The 21,046-nt window shown below is 58.0% G+C and overlaps 1 protein-coding gene across 13 annotated transcripts in view; it reads right to left on the minus strand.

Moving 5' to 3' along the window:
- The window catches only part of EBF3 (EBF transcription factor 3), a 124,669-nt gene that overhangs the window by 19,047 nt on the left and 84,576 nt on the right, over nt 1–21,046 (minus strand). For 9 of the 13 annotated variants that reach the window (XM_065923546.1, XM_065923544.1, XM_065923547.1 and 6 more), the window contains 4 exons: nt 19,829–19,910; nt 16,298–16,442; nt 10,906–11,036; nt 10,283–10,409 (listed from right to left, as the gene is read on the minus strand). In XM_065923546.1, the coding sequence (XP_065779618.1) occupies nt 10,283–10,409; nt 10,906–11,036; nt 16,298–16,442; nt 19,829–19,910 (485 nt within the window). The remainder of the gene's footprint in view (nt 1–10,282; nt 10,410–10,905; nt 11,037–16,297; nt 16,443–19,828; nt 19,911–21,046) is intronic. The other 4 variants (XM_065923554.1, XM_065923552.1, XM_065923551.1 and 1 more) reach the window with 1 other exon arrangement.

Below are 21,046 nucleotides of genomic sequence, written 5' to 3' on the forward strand. Positions count from 1 at the left end.
GCACTTGACTTCGAATCGGAAGTCGGGCCCACCTCGCCGCTCCGGAGGGGTGCTCCCACGCCCGGCCCGGGGCACAGGGCCTCCCCGCAAGGCTCCCCAGCACTGGCAGCGCCCAGGGGCTTTGTGACAGCACATCAGACCAGAAAAGGGGACAGCGCATCTCCCTTGTTCCCAAATAATACCCTTGATGACACCACTGGGTGGCATCCAAACAGTTCTGTTTACAAACCTCGAGGAATGGACGATGGCTTCGTGGCGGCGTCCAAACCACGCCCACGGAGCCCAGGAACAGGGACCCCCGAGACACACTGCCCAAGGAGGCAGGAGGGGGGGGCCCAGCCACCCCCACCCCTCGCATCCCCCATCTCAGTTCCAGCAGAAGTAGCCTCTGTCCACGGGCAGAAGAGTCTGAACAAAAGGGAAGGAGAAGGTGGCGGACGGAAAGCGTCCTCGAGAACAAAGGGCCGGGACAGCCCGGGGCCCCTGCCGTCAGGGGGGAGACTTGCGGCTGTGTTCTTCTTCCAACAACGTGCTCTGCGGAGGACCTTCCGGGCAACGCATCTCGCACATGGGGAGTCAGCGTGAAACCTCGGTACGGAGGTGAGCTGAGAGATGCCTCTGGAATGACCCCCACGCCCCGCCACGGCTGGAGGCGGCCCAGCCCCCCAGGTGCTCCTCCCGGAAGGCCATCACCCTGAGTCACAGCACCCGTCCTACTCGGCGCAGCGCACAGTGGGCGCTCTAGCGTAACGATGAAGGACCACGGTGACCCCGGCGACCTCCTGAAAACACGCGCCCAATGGAGGTTTATTTCCGTTTCTGACTTGGAGAAGCTGTGAACACAACGTTCCCTGTGTGTCCACACAAGAACTCGCTCACGAGTCTCTCTCAGCAGCATCGCCTCCGCATCCACAGTCCCAAACCCTCAGACTCGACCAAGTGCCGCTATGACCTGGGATACGAAGGACCGCGCTGCAAGCGGCTCAAGCATCCGCGGGCTTGGTCCTGGAACCTGTCCCCAGCGGGTGCCGAGGAGGGACTGAGCAAGACGAACGGATGCCGCGTGGTCCCAGCACAGGGGAGGCCGCTCGGCCACACAGGGGAAGGGGGCCCAGCGCGGGCCGTGCACCATCAGAGCCCCCACACGGGACCACACGCCCCGCCCAGGCAGCCGGACGCGCAGAGAGGAAGAGCTCGCGGTGGCCGAGGCTCGGCGGGGCCGGGAGCGGGAGGGGCTGCTGACGCCGCTTGGGCGCTTCTGTCGTGGAACGCTCTCCATGAGTGGTCGCACAGCCTTTCGACCCTCCTAAGAACCACTTAACTGCACACTCGAACGGGCGGGTTTCAGGCTGCGTGAGCTACATTTGGAGGCACACCACGCCCGCCAGGCTCGTAGCCGGGGAGGGCCTCTCATGGTCTGACTGCTGTTAGAGGTGAGTCTGGCACTTCTGTAAAAGAACAGAGGCCGCAACTGGGGTGAGCAGGCCCCCAGCTGGGGGAGGGGCCTGGGAAGAGACCCCCCACTCAGGAAGGATCCGCTGCCACCCCCAGTCCCCATGGAGGCATTTTTAACTCCCGGCTTCTCAAGGTGAATAAAGAAGAAAAGCAAGGCGCTAAGTCAGAGCCTTTAAAGACAGCGCCAAGGTCAGTGTAAATACTGACACGGCCAAGGGTCCCTGAGCACAGAATCCCGTGTTATGTCTGTCAAGTAAAATAGTCCTGTTTCCTCCCAAGGGGCCCCCCAAACCCCCAAACGTGGGGCTCAGAAGGCCCCTGGGACCTTGCCCACCCTCAGGCCCTGCCACCCCACCCAGACTCGCGCCCCCCAGCTCCCCCACCCCGGGCTCAAGCCCTGCCCTGTGCCTGGAGACCTCGACCTGCCTGGAGACCCCCCGATCCGTCTAGAGACTCCCGACCTGCCTGGAGACCCCCTGACTCACCTGGAGACCCCCAACCCACCTGGAGACCCCCTGACTCGTCTGGAGACCCCCCGATCCATCTAGAGACCCCCGACCCGCCTGGAGACCCCCTGACTCGTCTGGAGACCCCCCGACCCACCTGGAGACCCCCGACCCGCTGCGGAGGGGCAGCCCACCCGCCCCAGGCAGCCGCATCTGCAGGGGCTCCTCCCACGGCCCCGAGCCCCTTCAGGACTTCCTGGCTGTAGCTTCTCATCCTCATTCCTGAGCAGCCGGAAGGGGCCCTGACGTGGCTAGGGCGGCCCGGAACCAGGCCCCAGGCTGCCCGCGTGAAGCCGGCTGGGTCTCCTGGGGAACCTGGGAAAGCACGCCGCACCCCCAGCACCTACGAGGCGCAGGTGGTCTCTGGCCCTCCCTGGTCACCTGCGGAGAACCTGGTCCAGGTGGGCCTCGGGGGGAGACTGGCCACGGGAAGCCACAGGTCAAGGCCCAGCCGTGTGGACACGTGGCCTCCGCACCACCCCCGACGCCCGGCTCCCCTGAAAGACCACTGCTGCCCACGGCGTTTCCTGAGCGCAGGGGGGCCAGCGGGCGGGGAGGTGGGGGGTGGGCGGCGTCCAGGACCCCGGGCCTGTCTCCGGGGGGCCTGCAGCCCCACCACCTCATACCCTGTAGCTCGTGTTAACGGGTCAGCTTTCAAAACCGCCTCCGTGTCGCCAGCGACGAGCACACGCGGCAAACCGCCTCCAGCCTGGGGACCGTGTGGCCGGAGGCCGCGAGGGTCACACGCGCCCTGCATGCATGGTCATCCCCACGGGCTCACGGGCGTCCTGTGCTGGGGACGTGAGGGAAGGGCGCCGGGCTGGTCCTCAGAAGCGGGCGGAGGTGACGGTTGGGCCTAGAGCAGCCGGCTGGGCCCCGGGGCCAGGCACACGGATTCTGAGCCTGGGCGGGACAGCCCCGCCACCCCCAGGGCTGAGACACGGAAGGGTCCGGGGGAGTCCCAGGCAAGGGGCGTCCCCCGGGAGGATGAAAAGGACTGAAGAGACGGGACGAAGTCCGGCTGAACTCCCCCACCTCCAGGTGCTCAAAGGCCCTGGCTGTGGTCCTCGGTGGTCAGGCCCATGGAAGGCTGGCCCACCAACAGGGGTCACCATGTCGGGAGCTGGGGTCTCCACGCGTGGAGGTGCAGGCAAGGGCCCTCGGGAGAGCTGGGAAGGGCGGCATCAGGAGGGCAATGACGGACCCGCTGCCAGGCTGTACCTTTAAGGAGCGTCCCCCAGAGACGATCCGCGTCCACCAGTCCCGAGATGGGCAGCGGCCCACGGTTTCCACGGGAGACTGTGTGTCTCACACTCAACACCCTCGGTGAGGAGACTTCTGGAGCACACGCGCCCTCCACGTGCACCCAGGGCCCTCGTGCAAGCCAGTGACTACAGGCTCCTTAAGGGCATTTAAAAACGTCTGTGTGTGTGTTTCTGGGGGCGGAGCATACGGCTCACATCCCTGATGAAGACGTTACAGGTGTTGCTGCTTTATTGGAAAGCCATCCTAAGAAAGAATGATTCAGCTTGCACTTTTTATGGAATAAAACTGAGTAAAAACGGCCCAACCGACTCAAATGAGTTTTTTAAAAAACGTCCTTTATGTCAGGTTGAGCTTTTGAGATCCAAGCCTCAGCCTAGAGCCTAAAGTGAAAGTCGCTCAATCGTGTCTGGCTCTTTGCCACTCCATGGACTGTATAGTCCATGGAATTCTCCAGGCCAGAATACTGGAGTGGGTAGCCTTTCCCTTCTCCGGGGGGGTCTTCCCAACCCAGGGATCAAATCCCGGTGTCCCGCAATGCAGGCAGATTCTTTACCAGCTGAGACACCAGGGAAGCCCCAAGACCTTCCCAAAACAAAGGTTTCAAATGAAAACCTGGGCAGCCCTGGACTCCAGAGTGCACCCACTCGCAGGGACGTGGAGCGAGGAGGCCCGCGGCCCCTGTGAGTTCAGACAGGACTGTTCTTGTTCCTTCTCTCCCGGGACGACAGGCTGGCCTGCTTCTACTGCTCCTGGTCAGCAGAAGGCCTGCAGCTTCCTTGGTGGGCTCTCCACTGAGAAGGCTGATCGTCCGGCCGCTTCCTGGTCTCCCCTGGACGCAGTGGGAGCTTCTCCCCTGGGTGTGCATGGCTTTGATCTGCGCACCCCTCCCCGCTGCCTTAGCCCGCTCTCCCGTCGCTCCCGGTCACTCCCCTGGGCTTTGAGAGCAGCTCCAGAAGCAGGTGGGCGCCCTGACAGACCAGAGACGCCAAGTCAAGTCCCAAACTCGCCCTGTTCCCGTGGGGCGGGGGGCTGGCAGCCCGCAGCCCCTACCCCCGCCGAGGGGAACCCGTGACCCCTTTGTCCTCCGGGAAGACGAATGGCTGTCTACTTTCAGCTCCATGTCGTCAGGTTCGGAGCTGAGAGTCAATACCTTCACCTTGACGTGGAAACTTCCTGATTTATCAGCCAGCTCCCCTCCCGGGTGAGCGCGGCCCCGCCACGCACAGCCATCGGGCTCCGGGAAGAGCAGCCTGTGGTCACAGCACTTGGAAAACAAGCAAAGCCCCTCTGATGACAGACAAATGTGTCTTGTTAGCAACTGCCCAAAAGCGCTTGACTTGTACTAATAACAAAAAGGCCATGCTGGTCACCGTGGGTCCAAAGACGAAGCACCCTGTCACCAGCCTGGTTGGGAAATTAGCAAATAATGTTCTTTTCCTTGATAAATGGGTGACAGCTTCCTCTCACCAATCATTTCTAACATTTTGATGCATGCCTATGATCCCACTGGAGGAGCAGAAAAGTTTACTGGCCCTCAATTTTCAGATGATGAATGGAGCGCCTCTAAATGTGCGATTTCTGGATGAGGTATAGTTCATTTTAAGCAATTCTAGTAAATGGGTGTCACTGATTAGGACAAATCGTCTACTTGTGCAACAGCACACACGGTGTGTCTCATTCTCCGGCCTCCTCCGAGACGGCGGGCAAGGGGACGGCAGGGACCCGGGAGGCCTCGCCGCCTGGCTCCGGAGAGGGACGCGGGGCTGGGCGAGTGTCCCCCACACCACGCCACGTGCTGGCGGACTCACTGATCGCCGTCTGGTCCAGAGCGGGGGCGCCCCGTGCAAACGACCCCAGGGGGCCTGCCCCTTCCTCTGTGGCCCCGAGGAGCCCACCAGTGGCCCCAGAGACAACCAGGGGTCTCCACACCATCCCCACCAACAGGGACAAGTTCACCCCTGCCCCGGCTCACGGTCAAGGGCGCGCAAAGGTGGGCGGGGCGGGTGAGGCATCCTGCTGCAGTGTGCGCCGTCTGGGGGGCTGTCTCAGCCCCTGGGCCCTGAAGGGGTCTCCCCAAGCTGCTTTCCACTCAACCGCCCTCATGTTAAAAGCAAGTCTGTCTGTCCTCCGGGGCGGCAGAGGTTGCCACTGACCCCATCCGACTGGCGAGCGGGGACCAGCAACAGCCCTGGGTCTGCAGCCTGGAACACCCGGGGAGCCGCTGAGCGCCGCTGGGCCTCACATCACAGACAGGATGGGTAGCCCAGGAATCAGAGACATGGGCTGAAAGTGCCGCCCGAACCCCAAACCCGAAATGGAAACACCTCCCCCGCGTCTACCTCCATGGTCAAAAACCAATCACCAAAATAATCAGGTAGCTTTACACTGAAGGGGAAGCAAGCAGTTTAGCAAGGTAAAAATAGTATGATTGGTGGGAGGCAATTAGGAATCGCCCGTTCTGTGGACACAAGTAATCTGTTCGAGAGGCGCTGGACTGGGAGACAGCGGGTCGGCACGGTGGTGGCCGAGGGGCATCGACTCCGCTGCGCGTCGTCGGCTGTTGACCGAGTCACGTCCGAACGCACACACAAGAGCTTTAAAACACTTCGGAAACGCCCGCGCCCTTCGAGGGGCGGGGCCGAGCGTGGGTTAGGTGGCGGAAGGCTGCCAAAGGACGCGGTGGCCCGGGGAGGGTCGACAGCCAGTCCTGCTGCCAGACAGTTCCCGAGACAGAGCGGTGCCCCCACCCCGCCCCCGCCCGACAAGTCCCAGTTTTAAGCTGAGTCCCTGGGAAAGGTCCTGATGCTGGGAAAGGCTGAAGGCAAAAGGAGAAGGGGGTGGCAGAGGATGAGATGGTTGGATGGCACCCCTGACTCTAGGGACATGGGTTTCAGCAAACTCTGGGAGGTATTCAAGGACAGGGGGCCTGGCGTGCTGCCGTCCACGGGGTCGCCGAGAGTCAGACACGACAGAGAGGCTGAACAACAAGAAGAAATGATTTTTTTAAAAAAAGAAGGAAACAAACTCCATGTCAGGAAGGACGAAAACTGCGGGCAGTCACTGGCTGAGTAACGGTCTCGTGTCTGCACGGCACATCTTCGTGCAGAAAGCGGCCGTCTTCCTGTCCCTGCCTCGTCCACGCTCGGCCGCGAGCCCGCTCCCTGCCACTCCAGCCCTGGCGCGGCCTCTGCCCCCATCCTGCTCAGTAACTGAACTGGCTGTGCCCATGGCAGGCTGCATGCTGACGCCTGGCCGCTTGTGATAATTCCTTTAATTGAGCAAAAGAAATCTCTAAACTGAGGAGCGGGTGGTCAGCCACACGCCCGGGCGCGAGAGGGCTAGAGGAAGGGCCCGCGGCGGCCACCCGGTGCCCCGTGGAGCCACGCCCGCAGGCCAGGCCGCCGCCACCCGCTCCTGCCCTTCCGTGTCACAGGGAACCCTCTGCCAAACGGACACGCTGGGAAAAGGGACGCTTGTGATTGTGCGAAAGCACCTCACGCTCGCAAACGCTGTCTGTAAAAGCAGTTTTCCCTCGAACATAATTTCAATTAGAAGCATACAAATTCCAATTTGTCTTAATCGAATAACACCGCAATGCTTACATTCTAATTAAAAAATAATTTCTTTTATTGCTCTGAACAACTCGATGTCTTTCTACTGCCTGAAATTATAAACGTGAGACTGTTCTCTCTGGCCTCGGAGTTTCTCAGGTAGGATATTCCGGGACTATTTTAATTATTATTAAACGAGCAAACGATCCACTATTAGACAAATATTAAAACAAGCATTGCACTCAGTTATTAATTTGCACTGTTCACTTTTAAATGCAGCAAATATCTCATTAATTTAATTTTAGGTGCCCACCCGTTTATATTGCATTTTACAGTCTGGAAGGCAATTTACTATTAACTGGCAATTACATACAGAGTGATTGTTAATTCTGCTCCTAAGTGCTAGCCGCTTGAAAATTGTTCTCTCTCTCTAATTTTTGACCTTCTTGCAACAGGGGTGAGGCGCGCTGGGAATACGAAGGACTGGTGCGCAGGAGCCGGACATGTCATTGTGACTCGTTCTTTTAATTCACCGTGCTAATCAACTGCACTACCACCGCCTCCCAAGGTGATTCTGCCTTTACCAGGGCTGAGAGCAGCCGGCAAAGGGGCCTGGCCGGGTGGGCTCGGCCTGCCCCCCGCCGCACACCCACTCTGGGCTGACGCATCGGGTCTGGTTCAGAAGAATCTGGGGTTTCTCAGCTGCTGTAAACAGCTCGTTTAGACCTTGGCCTCTGGCAGGGGGTGGGGGGCCTCCTCGCCCCCAGGCCTGGTGGCCTCACCCAGGAGGGCTCAGGGGTGACATGTCCCCGTGGGCTAGGCCGCTGATGGGAGCCAGACGCCCAGGGGATGGGGCTGCCCGCAGGGTGTCCAGCCTCCAGGAGGGCTGGCGCAGCCTGCGGAGGAGAGCAATTCCCCATGATTGCGCCTCTGTCCCCGTCAACTCCAGGGCAGCACAAATCAGACAGAAGCTTCCAGGTCAGACAGGTTACGACCCCACCTTCCCTCCGCTCCCGGAGAATGCAGGGCCCCCTAGCCCTGACTCACGTTTGAAATGTATATTCCCGTTAATGATGGGGGAGGCGTAGACAAGCCCCCCGCAGGAGGGGGCCTGGCTCACTGAATGGCTTCATTGAAGCATCCATTCATGGGAGAACCCTTTGTGGAGGAAACCCCAGAGCCTTGGACCGCTGGGACCCCGAACGTCGGGTCTGAGAAGCCCCCTCACCATGGTGTGGACACAGCATCGGCCGCAGAAATGGAAGATGGACACTGGGACATGGGTGTCCCTGGAATGGACTCGGGGACACTCACTCCCCTGCGGGCAGGGGGCCTCTGGCCAAGCAAGATTTTCTGCCCTGCTGGGGGCAGCCAGCTACGGAGAGCCACCCCAGCTTCACCCACCACCCCCCATGGCACCCGAGTGGCTGGGCCTTGGCCCCGGGACACCCGCCGCCCATGCCGCGGTGCCCACACGCCCTCCCTGCAGCCCTGGCGCCCAGCTCACAGCTCCCCTGCCGCGGGGGCCGCGGTACCCTGTAGCCCCTGGAGCGCTTAGAGGAACCAGGCCTTCCTGCCATCCTGCCTCTTCTGAGTCAGCACCCTGACCACACCCTGCGGGTCTCTGGACCCAGAGCCCACAGGTCAAGAACTGGGCATCTGGAGTCCCGCGGGGGGCACGGCCGGGAGGCCAGACAGGCTGACTTGGGGGGAGGGTCCCCGTCCGTCTGGGGCGGGGCTGGGTGGTCCCACTGTCTGCAGACGCCCCCACCCCCCAGTGCCTGGCCCGACCCAGCACCCACACGGCCCATGGCCACTCAGAGGCCACCAGCAAATACACACCTCTTCCTCCAAGGGACCCAGACGCCTCAGGTCACACACGCACCCACGGGGCAGGGGAAGCGGGGGTCAAGGGTCCCCTAGGTTCCCCGGGTGGGACTCGGGGGTCAAGCATCCCCAGACCACCCTGGGCAACACCAGGCGGGGTGGAGCAGGGCCCCCGCTGTCCACATCCTGAGCTCACGGCCAGAAACCCAGCAGGGGTGCCCACAGGCTGGCAGTGGCCATGCAGAGGCGGCTGAGCACTGCGGGGAGACAGCCCATGGAGGACCCTCCCCCCCGCAACTGGCAGCCTCAGCGGTCCGTCCACCCAGAAGAGCCCCCGCCGTGGCTGCGGGTACGAGGCTCATAGGACGCCCCGGCTGCCTGCCCCGCTTCCCGGGTCTTTATTAATGCTGGGGGCCTCAGTGGGGGGCCGCTGTCCCTCATCTCCCAGTCTCACCAGGGGGCCCGAGCTCCCGCCCTGGAGGTGGGCATCCATCAGCGCCCGAGCCACTGTCCCCGGGCCCCAGGCGGCACGTACTGGCCGCAGGGGCGGAAATGGCCCCTCCCTGCCCTGCTGACTCGCTCAGAGCTGCTCAGGGCCCGAGTGGAGGCCGCCTCGCCCCGTCGAGGACTCAGGCGCGACCGCAGCCCAGGCCATCGAGGGTCTGGGCATCTCTGGACACAGCAGCCCTGCTCTCGGCCGGGTCCCAAGTCCGGCGCAGGACTGGGGCAACACTGGGCCGGCTGGAAGAACTTACACTTCGCATCTGATGCATCCTAAAGGGGGCAGGGGGTGAGTTACCTCCACTCCTTAACGCACCCCCGAGTGGAAGGGACCTCGGTTCTACCTCGTCACCCACCCGCTGGAGAGAGGAGAGGCCCACATCCCAGGGGAGCCCAGACCTGCCTCCTGGGCGCCCTGCATGAGTAATGGCACACGGTCAGACCCCGAGGCCCAACCCAGGCTCCCGCAGGGACCTCCCGGCCGCCCTGACCAGGTGAGCACATGGAGGCCACCCTGTCTGAGAACAAGCCCTCATCCCCAAGGGGCTCAGCACACGGAGCCCTCTCAGACGTCCCAGCCTCTGCGGGCGGCAGGACTAGAGGCCCCAACCTGGACGAGCGCTATTCATTCTCAATAGCAGCCTTGGACGCATCGTGTCCTCCAAGCCGCCTGTGTGCAAAACACTGTGGCACGCGGCTTCCGGATGACAACCAGGACCTCAGAGGGGACCTTCCTGGTGATGTCCGCGTGCCCAGCCCCGCAGAGAATTCAGACCCTCCGTCAGCAGCTGGGTGGTGTGCGGTGTGAGGCTACAGGCCGGGCAGAGACCTGCTTGTTATCCACAGGTGTGGGTGACCTTGGGGACACGGCCTGACCTCTGGGACCTCATGGGGCAGCCACCCCTTGGATGCTGGGGACGTGGTTACCGACAGCCCACCACCTGCCTTTACAGGTGAGATGGGCAGGACCACAGACGGGGCGAGGGCATAGGTCCTGCGGCCCCAGGGGTCTGCACCTGTTCACGGCGTCACAGCAACTGGTCAAGGACGCAGAGACTTGCCCGACGACACCACCCCCTGCCTCACCCGCCCGTCCTCCCTGCAGAACCCGTGCAGGGCCCCCAGGGGCCATGGTGAGGCCCTCCTGGATCGGGAAAGCTGGAAAGCTGGACTCACCGGTGTAGACAAACCGCCCCGGAGCACCTTTACAGAACTGCTTGGACTTGTAGGACAAGGTGACCTCGACGACTCCGGGAATGTGCCTCGGCGGGGTCTGGACGCGGATGGCGTGGGGCGTGATCAGCTACAAGAACCACACAGTGAAGAGGCCTTCAGCAGCGCTGGGCCTAAGAGGCGGACACTTGCCAGTTGGACACAATTACCAGAAATGAGCAAAATTGGACCGTCGTCTCGGAATGCTCCCTCTGCACAGTCACCCAGACTCAGGACCTACAGCTGTGCTTTCAGGGGAATGTCTGCAAGTGATCCCGGGTGTCGTTTGCAGGAAAGGCCACAGGGCATCATTCATATGAAAATTGCCACCATATGTCTCCTTAAACCTGCTCCTAGTAATTCTAGCACTAATTGTTCCAGGGCACTCGGGACCTTTGACGGCAGGTTTGAAACTCCAGGGCTGGGGTGGTGGGGGCTGAGTTCTGTACCTGCCCACCAGAAAAGCCCCTGCCTTGGGCGCACCGTCGGCTTCCAGGGGATCGGGCAGCGGGCAACGCTGTCAACCGAGTGTCAGACGGTCCACGGACAAAGTCACGGCGGGAAGCGGACCGATCTCGCAGGCTTACCTCGCTCCACACCAACATCGTCCCGAACACGACTTGGAGCCCGTCAAAGAAGTTGTCTCCGATGATGATCACGGTCGCGCCCCCCGTGGTCCAGCCTTCGCTGGGACTGATGGCCTTGATGCACGGAGTGGCTGCTCACACAAGACAAGAGAACCGGACCTCAGCGCCTACCCCGCCGCCGCCACACTGCCCGCCTCCAGCCACGCTGGGCACCGCGGGAGACGGGCGGGCGGCCGCTCCTCCGGGCGGCACGCAAAGGGCAATCGTAGAGCAGCATGTTGATGCGTTTAAAGCAGACCCTTAAATGTTTTATAAAGCAAAGGCCAAGCCACGGAATACTAGTGAGTGAGGAAAAAAAAAAAAAGAAAGCGGCTTGATATAGCAAATTATGTGTCAGGGCAAATATGACGATTACAAATGATTAAGCATCGCGTGCATGTGGCACGTCGATTTATCTGCTTTGCGGGCAGATCTGAGCAGAGTCAATCAAAGGCTGTTGGGGAGATGGAGGAGCGAATGCCTTGCATTTCGATTCCTCATAAGCAGCTAATTGGGTTGTGTTTTTTTCATCCGCGAACTTTGCCTTTTGGTTCAAAACTTCATTTTCCTCTGTCACTTCACAATTACTACTTTTCACTTTTCATCAGGGGAAAAAAAAAAATCAAAAGCACGATATTAATACTTTTGTCAAAGGTACACATTTTACATCTAATATTGTTTGTCGACAGGAATCCCCAGCCACTGGCCTGACCTCCCTTTGTCTCCGGAGCGCTCACATTTGCATGAGTTATTACAACGCTGCTGCTCGGGGCCTGCTGGGTGGGGGGTGGGTAGACAGACCGCAAGGGCGGGCACAGGGGAAAGACCAGGAGGCCCATTCTCCCAGCAGCCCTGCCTCGAGCCTGCGGAGGCCAGGCTGAAGGCCACAGCCTCGAGGAGGCAGCTTTGTTCCGGCCTCCGATCGGCTCTTCTGCACAGGGCTGGGGGCCATCTCTGCCACCTGAGAGGGCCTGTCATGGGCAGAGACCCCGTGCAGAGGGAGCTGATTGCTGGGGAGACGCGGGGTACGGCCCCCTGTCCGGCAGGCCTTCTCTGCCAGGCTGGGCACCGTGGTCAGGATGCTGGGCCTCTCCGTCTGTATCTTTGGTACAAAGGAGAAGAGGCCTGAGTGATGGGCGGCCATGTGGCCCCTAGGATCCGCCGGGTCTCCCAGCTGACGCGGTCTGGACACGACTGCAGCCCAGACAGGAGGCAGCGCGGGCCTTAGGTCCTCCGTGGACAGACAGGGGGAGCCCCCAGCAAGCCCTGGCCCCCCCAACGTGTCACCCTCATCGGACGCTGAGGTGAGCGGGAGATGGAGGAGCTCGACCCCTGGCCCAAGGGGCCCTCCCCATTCACTGATCTTCCACCGCTCGCGACAACCTCGGTGGATGTTTGTCCAAAACACAGTAACTAAAGCTTCGTAAACACGCGGCAGCTTGACCACGCGGCCCCCACCCGGCGCCTGCAGAGACGAGCCTCCGAAGGACGCCCGGGCCTTACTAGGCTGTCCATCCCGTGTGAGCACGCCCGCCCCGGGTAGCTCAGCTCCAGATAAAGCATTGTTTTAGACTCAGGGTCAGGTCTGGCTGCACGTCTTCATAAGCAGGACTTCCCGGAAGCCCGTGCACGGCTCCCTGACGGGTCAGAGGCAGCGGCAGACGCGGGAGTTAATCACGGCAGGTACTGTTGTTGAGCCGGGCCGACAGCACCTTCCTTTGTTTGCTGTAATGTTGGACTAGCGGGGGCTCTATTTGCTCATCCCCGCGAGGCTCCCTCGGCAGCAGACGCGCAGAGCACACACGGGGAACCTGCCCTTAACTAGCGCTGTTGACTTCATGCTAATAAGTTCATACAAATTTTCATTTCTGAGGCTTCCGAATGACATTTGCTTTTCTTAATTGCATGGAGAGCATTTGAAAAGGATCAGCTCTCTAAAGACTGACAAGTCCCCTCCAAGGGGGTGACCTTCATCAGCACAGCCAATTATGGCAAATAATTCACAAAAAAAAAAAAATTACAGTAAACAAATTTACTTTGGAGGTGAGAAAAGGAAGGAAAAAAAAAAAAAAACTCCAGGATCTCCTGCCCGCACAGGAGATGGCTGTCTGGCAGCTGTGGCCCAGTGTAGAAGCCACAGCTCGGCTCCTCGGCAGAGAGACCCCGGGGCCGGCCTCGCCTCCTCCGCGGTGATAGCCATCTTCCTCCTGCCTGTATTTGCATACATTTCAATGCACACAGAGAGAGGGAACATGTGTTCAATGGGAACCATAGCAAAATGAATTACACAGACAGCGTCCGAGATCTAATGATAGACGTGCACAATACACTCGAGCAGATGACGGGAGCTGGCACCGCGGCTGAAGTTGGGCGAGGAGGAGCAGGGATGCGGCGGGAAGGGACCGCCCCCCACCCCCCTTTCCCCGCCACCCCGTCTTCCTCGTGCTGGGGTGCAGCCCTGAAGACACCGCCTGGTCGGCCCACTCTTCCATGTGGCCCAGACTCCCTCTGGCGGCCTCCCGCCCTGCTCATCTGACCTGCGCGGAGACCTGCTTTAACTCTGGGAGCCCCCTCTCAGCCTGCGGGGGAGAAGGGCACCCCAGCTTTCCCCCACCCGCCTTGGACACACACGGGAACGGGCTGGTCTGGGAGCCAGGGTGCCCGACGCCTGGGGCCAGCACGGGCAACTCAGAAGTGGAGGTGGATGCCACTGAAACCCGAGATGCTGACTGAACCGCTGGGGTCCCCCGGCCTTTCTGTGGGGGGCAGGGGGGGTTTCATCCAGGATTCTGTCAGTAAACAGCCTCCTGTCCTGGTTCCTGGTGATCAGCAAGCTCTCCCGAGTAACACCACAGCGCTTGTCACCTTCCCTGCATTCACAACATCGAGGCCCTCCAACAGGCCTAATCTTGCCTCATGAAGACTCCTTTGTTCTGCCTGCTAAAATGTCTTGTAATTGTGCTCGAGATGTCCAGATGGCTGGCTGATACTCCAGCTGATGGGATTATACCTTTTACCTCTCCTAGGGCCATCTGTTCCCTTAACTCGCTAAAGCCCCCGCAGCCTGGCTTCCGCCGTCCTCGCTGCATAAACCTAACCGCATTACGGCACTTGGCATGCAAATCGCTCTTGCTGCAGGCCGGGTGCTGGGCAGGGCCCACGCAAGGTTTAAACAGGGCTGGAGTCATTTACGAAGGGACAAGTGACAAGGAAAAAAAAAAAAGCAAGCGCGGGTTCTTCTGGGCCACGCTGGAAGGCAGCACGGCTGTTTTCCGTCGCTTGTGTTCAATACTGTAAATAATCTGCCTTGCTTTCTTGTGAGCTCAGAGGACGCGATGGCAGACATCCACGGCAGCAGGGGGAATTAGTTCACTTGGAAATCATCAGCGAGTGTGTACACACTGCTGGTGAATATTAGATGATTGGATAATGAGGTGTTAGCCAGGAGAGGCTGCAGAGAAGCCCAGATCTGTGCTTTCTGGGGGCAGCTCTTCCTTAAAGAATGCAGGCCCTGTTCAAAGCCAAGATGGCACCCAGTGGCAGGTACCAACCAGGCAGAGGAAGACAGGGACTGACGCAGACTGGCTGGAAGCGAGCTTCCTAAGTGTCGGCCTCGCAGGGAGTGGGGGCAGCATCTCTCTCGGTCCCAGAGAGACCCCTGTCGTGCTGTGCGGGGCACCTGAGAACCGGCATCAGTTACAGAGCAACCAACAGAAACCTCCCCCCCCACCGACGGCAAATGCCTTTCTTAACGACCTACATAGATCAGTTCTCAGAGTCACCCATTTGCATCTTTCACTTATGAGTCATTTTTGGGGGTGGAGTAAGATATTCCAATCTCTTGCAAGAAAGTGACTTAGTTTAAATGTTGATTAAAAAAAAAAACCTGAAAAACCTAAAAAAAAAAAAAAAAATTTCGAGCCAGACTGCTTCTCCAAATAGCTCTTGATGAGTTGGGTTTTATCTCCAAGGTACCCACGAGTGACCTTTATTTTCCTAAATGCTATATCTTCTGCTTACAGTCAAATGCTTTTTCATGCTACTTACAAAAATAAATACTGGTACTTTGCTCAGATCATAATAGCTCATTAGAGGAGGCTGATTTTGGACCCAGACTACAACCGAACACCAGAGGGCCGTGGGGCCATCCTGAACCTATCACATTGCCAGTGCTGGCCCTCTGGGGAAGCAGGGACCGAGGACTGGGATCCAGCCTTCTTAATTGTGAACCTCATTAGTGATGGTTACTAAGCAAAACACACACCTACCTTCACTGTGGAGAAAGGAGATAAACAGTACGTCACAGATGCTAATGACTCTGGCGCCCAAGGCGACCTTTAATTATTATATTTTTGTTCTCTTACACCTTAGTCATTAATGTAGAAAAACAAATTAGTTTATTTTTGTGGACTGCAGCAGATTCATAAACTGTCTTCCAGTTCTGATGTCTGAATCGTGCTTCATTCTGATGATCCGCACGGGCTCCATCCGCTTTCCTGTGAGCAGTCTGTCTGCCCTGAACCCAAGACCTCAGTCTAGAGAGTCTGTCTTAAAATTGCTTAGTCTACAGGCTCTTTCTGCTCTGAAGAGTTTAATCATGCCGTTGTGTTTGCAATTCACTTAAAAAAAGAAAACTCATATCGCTTTCCCCATGGCTCTTATTGGTCAGGATCTCATGCTTCTCATGGACTCTTTTATCGGGGACCAGACCTTCCGTTGGGGGGTTACACATGGAGGTACCTGCCCGTCCAAGGGAGCAGGCTTGAAAAGGTCCGTGTCTGTGTTTCTGGATCCTGACTTACAAGCCTGTCACCCTTACTAAACTTCTTCTCATTCAACAAGCAAAACAAGAAGTCCATCACTTGGAAGCATTTGGTACACATTTTATGCTGTGGTTTTTTTTTCCCGTTTCCTCCACTCACACCCCCATGTGTGGACGCAGACACACACACACAGGCTCTCTCTCCATGGAGGGCCAGGAGGTCCCCGAAGCCCACGGGACCAGGATGTGAGCACCCCCAGCAGGTTCCCAAAGCCTCAGGGATGACCCGGATGGAGGCTTACAAGAAGCCAAAAAAAAAAAAAACCCACATAAATTAAAACTGTAGGAAATGCTCTAAGCAAAAGAAAGCTTAGACACAGACCAACCAATGAAGTGAGGGCCACGGGGGTGAGGAGGGTGGGAAAGCCGAGCCCCCCAACCACGCCAGCGAGGGAGGCGAGGGGAGGGGGCCGCCCCGAGGACGTGGGTCTGACCAGGGAGGGGCAACCGGACACAAAACAAGGACAGAAAGGATGGCGCAGAGAAAAGGAAGCATCGCAAATAAAAAGAAGACTCGTAGCGTGTGCCTACCATTTTCCAGATAAGAAGGGGCCGTACCTTCTGACGGGTCCAGGCGGCGCGCCCGCCGCCCGTGCTTGGAGTTGTTGTGCACAAACATGTTGTCGGACACGGCCAGCACGTGGCCGTCCACGTTGACCGTGGTGGACACGACAACCTGCGGAGACAAGCGCCGGTGAGACCCGGGTCAGGCGGGAGCGGGCCCGCCAGCCCACCCCCACGACCGCTCCCGGGGCCGCCTCGCAGCCACGGGCGCGCACACACCGCCTTCTTTGGCTAATGGGGTGGGTGGGTTGTTTTGCTGTGACTCAAGATTGCTTCTCTTCCAAACCCGCTGCACTAATTACAGTTTAATCTCCTATTATGCTAACAAGTGAATTCAATTCAGAGGGAAAAATTCTTCTTCGCCATTAGCTGCAGAAACACCCCTCCAGCCACTCGTCTTAAAGCTACCATTTTGATTGATCTGTTCACATATTGATTAGATAGTTTATCTAATTAAAATGGGTTCACTGGAAACTGTCCTTCCTTGAGGAGTTGTGAGAATTCAGAGTTGCCCCTGCTCCTCTCCCCACCCCCCCAAAAAAAGGCTTCATAAATCAGAAGCTGTTCCTATCGCCCACATTCTATCATCACATGAGCCCAGGTCAATGTCACAGTTACAGCCTGCGTCTGGTAATGAACATTTTTGCATCTGAAAAGACTGAGCTGAATAGGAATAAAGTGGTTTCCGAGCAGGGAAAGTATCCTTTCTCAAGTTCACGGTGAGGAAGGCGAGGACCACTCTGTCCAGGGAACGAGCTTCCTGACGGGGGGATGACTCGGCCCGGATCCAGGCTCAGTACTTTACAGGAGTAAGGGAGGAAGTCACGCCGGCAGGGACAGCCTTGCTCCCAGGGACACCGTCCCCGGGGAGCTTGTGACAAGCACCCCAGAACCGGTACACCCGCCTAACTAATGACTCAGGAAACAGGAAATGACACCAGCCTTGAGATCCTCCTTGGACAGAGGAGCTCTGCATAACGCATTATCTCCAGGAGACCTGGGGTAGCAGAGACGTGAGCCAGAGCCTGGATCTGGGGTGTGGGGAGCCCCAGTTCATGTTCGGACAGCAGGAATGGCCAGCTCCACCCGGAGAACCATGGCCTCACAGAGCACAGCTGGGCAGGTGCAGGGGCACCAGGAGGTGGGCACACGTCAACGCCTGCCACACGAGGCGCTGAAAAGCCTCAGCCGTGGCGGACCTCAGTCAGCACGGAGCCACACACACAAGATGCAGGCGAGAGTTGGGGGGAGATGGAAGTGGGCAGGGCAGGGCAGGGCAGCCAGGGGCTCGTGGGGATTCTTCACGCTTTCTGTGAAACTTTTCTGTAAACCTAAAATTGCTCTAAAAAAAAGTCTGCTAGTTTAAAAAACTGACAGATAAAACTGATTATAAGGAAAAGGCTTTCAAAAAGGCAAAGCTACATATTTATATGTCAAGGTATCTGTGAGTAACTGATTTCTTATAAAAGTCTCAGGCCCCACAGAAGACGGTGAGGTAGGACGAGTACCCACCAGACCCTCCACTCCCCAAAGGAAGGGACCGCCTTCCTGGACGGCCCTCTCTCGCTGTGGGCGCTGCCAAGATTGTGCAAGTCTCCAGGGCACAAGGCCCCTCTGAGCTTCGGAATAATGCCAGCGCCACTGCCGGCATCCCCAGGTCCATCCCCAGGGGTGGCCCTGACCCTGCTCCAGGGCCACTACTGGCCTGGCAGCCTTGATGCCAGGGTCACGCAGATGCCCTCCAGGCAGCCTGTCTGCCAGACCCCACCCTGGGCACAGAGGGGCCTCGACCAACACGCCCCCACGTGGGATGCAGAGACACAGAAGTAACCCCGAGCCACAGAGGGTGGCCTGTGGCTGACCCTCTCTTTTCCTCGACCGTGATAAGTTCAAGAAACAAGAAAGGGTAAAAATAAACACACAAAAAGACACTATCACTGCTCTGTCGTCTATATAGGTCAGTCGCCAAGGGAAAAGCGTCGCTGAGCAGAGAGCGGGTGGGCTGTGTTCCGTCTCGCGGCCGGCCGGCCCCACCGTCCACCTACAGAAAGGTCCTGAGACCGAACGGGCTGGAAACCCGTGCAAGCCCTGACCTGCTGCTCAGCTCAGCTAAGCCTCCCGAGAGGCAGGGCGAGCAGCTCCAGAGACTGGAGGAGGCCCTTCTAGGAACTGCTGGCCCCACGTGCGCCCGACGCTGCCTGTGGTCACTGCGAAGCTCGTGTGACCTCCAGTCTACCTGAGGGACCGGTGTGGAGTCCCGTGCCCGAGGACGGGAAGCAGGCCCGCTGCCTGCAGGAAGCACGTGACTCCTGCATGTGACGGGAGGCTGGCCGTCAGCTCCACCCCTCTGCCTGCTGGGCTGGATGCCAAGACAGGGGTACTGTGTTTCACCCAAAGACTGGAGCATCACTTACACTTCTAGAAAAGCCTTGAGTGATTTGATGGTAAACTGGTCTAAATACCAAAGAAGCAGCATTTGGCAATACCCAGCCTAGCAATGGTTGCCCACGTTCTTCTCTGGCGGGTAAGGACCAGTTCTGTGTCCCAGTCCAGATATTTTTACGATGAGAGTCAGTAAAATAATCCATCCTGTGTGCTGAGCACCCTTCCCCTGAAGCCACCTCCCAGTCATTCACAAAGGCAAGAACAATGTGACCAGATCGTAATTTACCCAACTGAAAACCAACCGAACCCCAAACTAGCTCGCCATCTCACTCCTTGAGAGCCAACCCTGGGATCTGAGGCCAAGCAGAGGACGAGTCAGCCTGGGTGCAGGGACGCAGTCCAGCTCGTAGGCAGGGAATCAGTGGATTCCTGGGAGGAGGGAAGCTGACCAGCGGGAACATCCCACAACTGGGGGAGGCCAGCCTGGAACAAGTCCAGCCCCCCCATGAGGCAGCCCCTCGGTCCTGGGAGGGGACCCCAAGTATTACCCAGCAGTCCTCCCCCACGACAGACTAAGCCATCCCTAAGGAAGATCTTCAGTGTGGCCCCCAAAGTCTAACCAACCAAGTGAGGAATGAGTGAGGGAACAGACTGAGTGAGATGCTAACCTTAGGAGGACTTGACTTGAAAAGATCCTTCAAGTCTCTCTGGAACACACTCATAGGACTGACCATGGCTGAATGTAAGACAGACTCCAACCTAACCTGCAGCTCTGATTCCTCTGATTTTGGGGTACCCTGCCGCCTAACATGCAGCGCCGGGCAGTGTGCCCACCGCAAGAGGCACGTACACACACACACACACCCTCATCAGAGCAGAAACGCACATCATTTCAGAGCAGACTTCACTCTGTCATATGTCTCAACAGGTTCCATGGCTCTGGCCAACGCAAGGTGCCACATCATTTCAAAGCATTCGATGTAAAGGTTCAAATGAACCCATCCTGGTTTGCACCCAGGCCCCTGAGAACTAAACATCGACTCCCAAACCACCGCACAGCAGAGAATTCGACTTGCATGTTGCAAGTGCGGACCGCGGTCCAGAATCGCGTACCTGGAATCTTCGCATGTCCCGGGGGTTGCCTGCATTCTTCAAACAGTTCTGATTGCACTTGAGGAAAAACTTTAGAAAGAATCTACAAAGATACAAAAAATGGATATTTGTTAGGGTTATGAGACACAGACACAAAGTTTTTGAAAGGTACTCTTGCCTGGGGAGCCGGGGAAACGACCCCACGCCATCTGCCGGCTGCCCTGTAGGGGGCGATAGAGAGCGAGCCAGGGGCAGCCAGGCAGGCACCCCCAGGTCCAGCGGCCAGTGTCTACTGCCTCCACGTGCGGAAGGAGTGACTTACATTTGTCTTGACGCCTGGGGCTTTTCCAAGCTCTAAAATAACAACTGTGACAGATTGGCCATTTCTCACCTGGATCTTTGCACAACCATTAACCCCTGGGGACCTGTCCACCCTAGGGAGGGTTGCCAACTTCAGCAAATAAAAACACAGGGTACCTAGTTAAATCTGGGAATTTCAGAAAAACAACGAATAATTTTTTGGACAGGCCTGTCCCAAAGCATGCATGCATACTCAGTTGCTCAGGCATGTCCAACTCTTTGCAACCCCATGGACTGTAGCCCACCAGGCTCCTCTGTCCATGGGATTTTCCAGGCAAGAATACTGGAGTGGGTTGCCATGCCCTCCTTTAGGGGATCTTCCCGACCAGGGATCGAACCTGCATCTCCTGTGTCTCCTGCCTTAGCAGTCAGATTCTTTACCATTAAGCCACTTGGGAATCCCAAAGGATATATCTATCCTTAAAAAAAAAAAAAATTGTTTATCTGAAATTCAAATTTAACAGGACGTGAATTCTACCTGGCAACCCAATCCTAGGGGCCACCACTGCGTGGGTTGCCACACTTTTAAAGGAGAGTTTTTCAAGTTACAATAAGTACACGTCTTAAGAGAAAATAGGGGATGCTGTTTTCAGGGCGGCAATGTCTGTGAAAGGCCCACGTGTGGTTTTAAGGGACTGATCAAGGCCCCGCAGGTGTGGCAGGGAAATGCTCGCTGTCCTGGTTGGAGAGTGAGGCAGGACATGGAAACGGTTCTGCTCCCCACCAAGGCCTGGTCTTGTTCGGAAGCATGACATTTCAAGGGTCCCCAAAGTGTTCTGAATGCTGTGACAAAGACATCACCACCTTGTCCTCCCAACACCCACATGCTCTGAGATAGACTCGGACGCCCTGACTCGTGATAGAGGTGCACAGACCCCG

The sequence above is a fragment of the Muntiacus reevesi genome, chromosome 2 (genome assembly GCF_963930625.1).
Source record: "Muntiacus reevesi chromosome 2, mMunRee1.1, whole genome shotgun sequence".
NCBI classification, from domain to species: domain Eukaryota; kingdom Metazoa; phylum Chordata; class Mammalia; order Artiodactyla; family Cervidae; genus Muntiacus; species Muntiacus reevesi.